The following is a 6,840-nucleotide window of genomic DNA, read 5'->3' on the forward strand; positions in this document are numbered from 1 at the left end:
ATTACGTTTGCTCTTGCGCTTCTCTGACCGCTTTTATGTATCCGAGCAACGACTCGTGACGTAATCAGATGTACGAATCGTGGTTGCGTAATAATTACAATGTGCGTGGACGATATGTAACGAAAAAGAAAAAAACAGAAAAAAAACAAAACGAGAAGAAAATGAGGAGGATGAAATTGAGCATTCCCGGAAGATTCATGTTTCGGAATTTCGAGGCAGCTGTGCCATGTTTATTAATGTATTACGTGTTTTCATGGACATGGACGAAATAGATCTCGTCTGGAATTCGAGACTGACATGTCCATTGTTATCGTCAGGAATATAAAATGTCCGTCACAGGAGAATTTGTTTAATTAAACTTCTACCATTGCGTGTTTTCATTGTTTTCCCTTCTTCTGTCTCATTATTAAATTCAACGCGTGTTGATGTATTCGACTTGTAATGTTTCTTTATTAAATTTTTATAAATTATTACAACGTTTCTTTTCTCAGAAATAAGTAAATGTAAGTTCTCTGTATTTCCGTTTTATTATTTGTTATTTTTGAAAGAAACGAATAAGTATAATTAATTACAGTTTAATTACGAGGGATACTCCATTAAAGGAAGTGCAGAAAATTGGGGGTTTTTAAAATATGAAATTACCATAAAACTGAAATGGAGATATCTCATCGGAATTTTAATTAGCATAAAATGCTCGTAGTTCAAGGGACTTACAAAACATAGCGAAGGTCAGTCCTGGTTTGTCCTAATTACATCGTTTCCCATCCGTAACGCAAATGACCCGTTTAATTAATTACTAGCGGAAACCGTCGATGCCTGCATCGAAAGTGAAGAGAAAGCCCGTTTAGTGCGATCACTGTGTAACTCACTGTAGTCTGCAAAATGAAGGTACGAAGAATTTTTTCTTCTCCACCATTCTCCCATAACGAATGAACGTCATAATAAACATGAGTTCAGTGCCCGTAGAACGTGTTATTTGCATGATATCATCCCAAAGATTCAAAATAGAGAGGTATTATGTGAAAGGTTCTCAGGAACTGAAAGATTACAATAAAATCAAGAAAGAGTTCGCGTCTGCATAATATTGAAGTGGAGAGGTGTGCTGTTCTGTTTTTAATTAATAGCAACGATTGAATCATTAGAAACTTAATAATGACAATAGATATTATTTTATTGGATATGTTCACATGAGATCCCTTTTTATTTTAACAACAAACAAATTGACCAGGACACTCGAAAATTTTAGACAACCTTCTGTATATATCCATAAATAAAAGTACTAAGTTTTAAAAGTTTATGTTAAGCATTTCGTCTGCAAAAAAATTATGAAGATTGCTTGGAAACTGATTAAAAGAATGAGTAACCTTTGCATTCAAAAATTCGATGCACTTCAGGCAATGCAATATCTACCATCACCATTGTTATTGTACGCACTCCTGGTACTTTGCATCATATCCAGCAGAATCCCACGAAAGATATTAATTTTTGGAATAATTTTTGCATACGCCGAGAATCATTCCTCAGGAATCGTTTTGAAGTCGGTTCCCATGGCTTTGACGCTGTTCCACGAAGTTGCACAAAATACATGTGTCTGAAACCTTCGAGACATCTCCGCCCACGCACGGTTTCCCGCGCAGAAATAATCTCTAGCGCGCGTCTAACGCGTCAACTCTGTCGACCTCGTTCGAACGGAATCTCCCTGTCGGCCATCTCCGAGCTAAACATTCTCTAAGCATCGGGAGATTATCATTCCAATGAATCATCAGCGCTTCCTCCAGGCAACGAGGTCGGCGAATTTCCTCACCGTCGGCCCCAGATTTTGACAAAACAATCGTCAACGCTCGCACGACCCTGTAACCCAGACGATCACCGCGAGGATTCACGATCGCCAGCCGAGATTACCGCTAACCAGCCTCTCACTTTTCGTGGACTTGGTGCAATAACGTGACGTTTATTTCAACTGGACTGATTTACCCTTTGCACTCGAGAGGGCAACTTTCAGACGCCGTTTCTGTTTGGTAACTTAAATGGCTAGTACACCTCGCTATTATGTACATTTGTATCCGTCTTGAATCATAATCTAGAATACTAAAAGGTACTTACTAAATCCTTTAGCTGCTCACGTTTGTTACATATCATCCAGAACCTGACGCAGTTCAAATAATAAACATCTAATGAAAAAACTACTCCTGCAACCTCAGGGTAAAGTTTTCAAAGTATATGTCAAGAAGTGTAACCTCCTGCACCACTGGACACCAACCCACTGAAACATTAACACATTGACTACTTGACGAATATTCTTGAAAATGTCTTCTAGGAGTCAATATTATCTAGACTATCAAAGACTACATAATCAAACATCTATCGTAGTATTAATTCTTGTAACTTCGAAAGTATACGTCAAGAAGTGTAATCTCCTGCACCACTGGACACCAACCCACTGAAACGTTAACACATTGACTACTTGACGAATATTCTTGAAAATGTCTTCTAAGATTCAATATTATTCAGACTATCAAAGACTACATAATCAAACGTCTGTCGTAGTATTAATTCTTGTAACTTCCTCGAAATTTATAAATTTCATTTAAATCCACTTCCTTCGATGCTTAACTATCGGAATTAATTTTTTAGCAGTGAAAAGCACCGCGACGATCAACGTGTTGATAAAACAATCAGTTCAACTAAATGTCCCTAGATCAACACGCCGAAAAATGACCGCAGACCAAACGTTCTTCGTGCCCTAAAGGACACGCGCTGAAAACGTTTTGAAAAATTAGAGATGACTAGATAAGACCTTTATACCCAAGGAGGACAGCACCGCGTACGTTTACAAACGGACAATGGGTAGTGTCGCAAATAGGGAGATCTTAAGGCAACATGTTGAGCCCGGAGCTCGGATTGTTACATCGTTACAAGGAGAAAGAAAATCCCCTCCCTCCCCGAGGGGTAGGGCATCGAGGTGCACATGCATCGAGAAGGTGGGATTTTTGTTGCAATGGTGGTGGGCTCGAAAGTTGGGTGTTATGAACGGCAGAAGACGAACCGGGTAGTTAAGAGGGGCGGAAGGGCGGGGATCGGCGAAGAAAGGCAAGTGCTATAAAAGAGGCAACGGTCCGGACGATGGGCATCAAACACCTCAACATGAAGGTACGTGGCAACAGCCGTGCGCGAGCCCGGTGTATATTCGCAACGGAGTTCTCTACTCGCCTCTCAACTTGCAACACGGACTATACACGCGATCTTTTCGGTTACAGGTGTTCGCGATTACCGTCTTCCTGGCGCTCGTAGCCACCACCTACGGTGAGTACCATGTCACGCGTGCACCGCGATCTTCGATCGGCTGTGAAACACGTAACCGGTGTACTCGGGGAAACGCGTCCCTTCGTGAAGTGCGCGTCGCGGTGAAACCCTCCCGGAGGGTAGACTTTGATTTCTACCAGGTGGATCGGTCGTAAAGGACTTTGACAGAGGTCTACTGCTGGGTTTCGTTAACTTCGAGTTTCCTTCGAGGGGGACCATAGATATATTATAAATAGAGCAGGTCAGACACGGGTCTGTAAGTGGAAATGTTATTTTATAAGTGGAAATTATAACGTTAGAAAGAGAAAAAAAATAGCGATATCCTATCGGTGTGCTTTTGTTTAGGTGAATGTAAAATATATACAGGTAGTCTCGTAAATATCCTCTATGTCAATTAGAGAAGTTTGTCTAAATTAAATAATAGGTTCGATGTTTTCAAATATACGCTTCGTTATAAATATGTGGATGGATAAACTTTACGCTTATATATTTGTATATAAGGAAAAATTGATTTGGAAACATCACACCCATCATTTAATTTAGACAAATTTCTTCAGTGAACACAGAGGGTACGTGCTAGAACCAACAGGATGCAAACGATACGCAAGAATATAAAAAGAATTGAAAGTAAAGTTCGTGTTATAATATTTGCAGAATAAAATAAATTCCTATTTAGGTTCAATTTTTGTGGGCACATAAAAATTATCTAAAAATGTTATAGTAGACAGAGATAGGTAGGGTACCGCGGCTTTCTTTCTCTTGTTAGCCGCAGTACGACAGGAGGTCTGCTTCCCCTACTCTATTAGTAATAAGTCTTTCTTTCTATTGTCGATCGTTCCACCCAGTGCGTGGCCTAATAGGATTTTCCGCGGATGCAATAGTAGTCGCGCGTTAATCGATTCCGGCGCTGTCTCGATTGCTGGTCGGATCGGTCACGTCAAATTGATTATGCGATGGTTCGTGCGCGGATTACTTAGTCAGGGGAAATGCGTCGAAAGTGGTCATTGCGCACCGGTTCTGCGGGGACATACCGAGACGGTGGTTCTTAACGATTTTGATCCCGTTAAGAACAGATCCCGTGGGACATGTCACAAGTAAATTCTTAACTTTTCCGTGCTCACGACACAGTTCAAAGAATGAAACCTGACACAATACTACATTACTGATAATTAAGCTGATGTATTGCCGTAGAGGAAAATAATTTAATTTAAATAATGAATAATAAATATTGTCTCCATACTCGACATGGCTACGAACAATTTAAATAAACGTAAATGGGTTAAAATATGTTTAGTACTAACTTCATTCGCGGTCGAACGTTCGCAACAGAATTATTAAGATAGAAGACTCAACGAGAACTTCTCCTTTGTTTTGCAGCCGGTTACATAAGCAGTGGTTGGAGTAGCGGCGGTGGTGGAGGTGGCTGGAAGCTCGGCGGAGGTGGTGGTGGCTGGAGCGGCGGTGGTGGAGGCGGTGGATGGCCTAGTGGCGGCGGCGGTGGATGGAGCGGCGGCGGCGGTGGTGGCGGCGGAAAAATCATCAAGGTGATCACCGTGAGCGGCGGAGGCGGTGGATGGCCTAGTGGCGGCGGCGGCGGATGGTCTGGAGGCGGTGGCGGTGGATGGCCCAGCGGTGGTGGAGGTGGATGGAAAAGCGGCGGTGGAGGCGGTGGATGGAGCGGCGGTGGCGGCGGTGGATGGAGCGGTGGTGGCGGCGGTGGTAAGTTACTTCTATTTAGACCATTGTCTCTCAACGTGGACGATTCACACCTTACTGAATGACATACATTTAAACATTCATAGAACAAAACATGGAATAGTGAAGTTGAACAAATATTAACACATTTCATTAGGGAATTAAAAAGAATTAATTGCAATAGTAAGATGATAATGGAAATAAATTTGGATAGGATTTCTGAATGAAATAGGTTAAAAAATTAAACACCACGATAAACGTTAAATTATCTAACCTTCAGCAATCTCAAAACCAAATTTTAACTTGATAGACATTTTCACGAGTTTTAGTCTGGGCAGCCATCGCGTAAAAATTGTAAATGTAAAATAAAAATGTATATAATACAATCGAAGAATGCCAGGAGATCCAACGCAGTTACGAGCAGAAGTTCGATACAATTTTGGTGAATATTCATAAAATATTCTATTGGTAGACCACGTTTATAAAGATCTACTTGCCAAAATAATATAAAATGGTCTTACTTCAATTTTGTCTTCATATTTTCGTTTGAGCCAAAAAGGTTGACAATCACTTATTTAGATAAAGTGTACAGGGTGATCATGGAAAGTGGGACAAGCTGTAGCTCTTTCCCAAGTACAAGAAATGCTTTCCCGTAATGCAAGAAATTGAAGTTGAATTTTGTATACAACTGTGCCAGTGTCATCATCGTTCATAAATGTATGTGGACACACCTTCAATGAATAACTGATGTACACAGTAGATTATTATTAGAAAATACTTTGCTACCAAATCCTATTTCAGTTGCTTATTTAGTAATATTTAACAATATTAAATCGTGTAATATCGAAATTTCTATAGTATTTATTTCTATAGGTTAGAAGAACTGTAAAATACAATTCAACTAAAGAAATAACATTTCTTAAGTTTCGCCAGTCTTTGTATTTATCGATGGCATACATTGTAACAAAAGTATACGTAATAACGCATAACGTAAAAGTTTCATGAAGAATGTAAGGAACGGGTAATAAAATATTTAAATGTTCATGGTGAAATGTTTGAACACATGCTGTGGTAAAGTAATATCGTAAAATGTATTTTTATCTGTATTTTTATACGCAGTATGTTGAGAAGAAATAAAAAAGTACGTAAAGTTCAAATAAAAAAATCAAATTCATGTGTACATTACATATAAAGAAGAAAAAATTATATCACGAAAGAATAATTCTCGCGTGTACTTAGAAAGTAACTATTGCTTGACCCAATTTTTAGGGCCATCCTGCATTTCACAATTAACAGATATTAAAAATATGTTGTATATGTATATTAAAGATATACAAAATATTATGAGAGTTAAAATATTGACATTATCCTACTACGAACGATAAAATACCCGGTCTAGTAATTACAAGAGTTGCCTAAGTAAAAAATATGACAAAATTAGGTTCACCGCTCATTTGTGTCTCATCAATCTATATTACAATGGCGTAAAAAAGTATTAACTCGGGTCACTTTCTATAAACGTGGTACATTTCCAAGCCACGTTACATAATATTTAAATCTAGATTTACGATCAGTGCGTAATGCCTGCGGAAATAACTGAATTTTGAAATGCTACCACTGACATACATGTCGTAAATTCACAAAGCGAGTTACACTAGAAAGGCCTTTTCGTTAAACACTTTCTTAAGATCTTCTTTACTGGCGAACATTTACATCAAGTCGATGATTTAGTACTAGAAGTATATAAATATTTAAAAAATTACAGAAAAATATTTTATTCTTTTGAAAAATATATTTTCATTACCAGATATCTCCTCTAATTTTTTTTCATAAATGTATCTC

The 6,840-nt window shown here is 38.8% G+C and overlaps 1 protein-coding gene across 1 annotated transcript; it reads left to right on the forward strand.

The window, feature by feature from the left end:
- Nucleotides 1-3,123: 3,123 nt before the first annotated feature.
- On the forward strand, nucleotides 3,124-5,122 carry LOC128885580 (protein FAM98B-like). The gene is made up of 4 exons (XM_054139677.1): nucleotides 3,124-3,150; nucleotides 3,258-3,303; nucleotides 4,681-5,022; nucleotides 5,106-5,122. The coding sequence occupies exons 1-4, from the start codon at nucleotides 3,124-3,126 to the stop codon at nucleotides 5,120-5,122; spliced, it is 432 nt and encodes a 143-aa protein (XP_053995652.1).
- Nucleotides 5,123-6,840: the final 1,718 nt, after the last annotated feature.

The sequence above is a fragment of the Hylaeus anthracinus genome, unplaced genomic scaffold (assembly GCF_026225885.1).
Source record: "Hylaeus anthracinus isolate JK02 unplaced genomic scaffold, UHH_iyHylAnth1.0_haploid 11981, whole genome shotgun sequence".
In the NCBI taxonomy this organism is placed as follows: domain Eukaryota; kingdom Metazoa; phylum Arthropoda; class Insecta; order Hymenoptera; family Colletidae; genus Hylaeus; species Hylaeus anthracinus.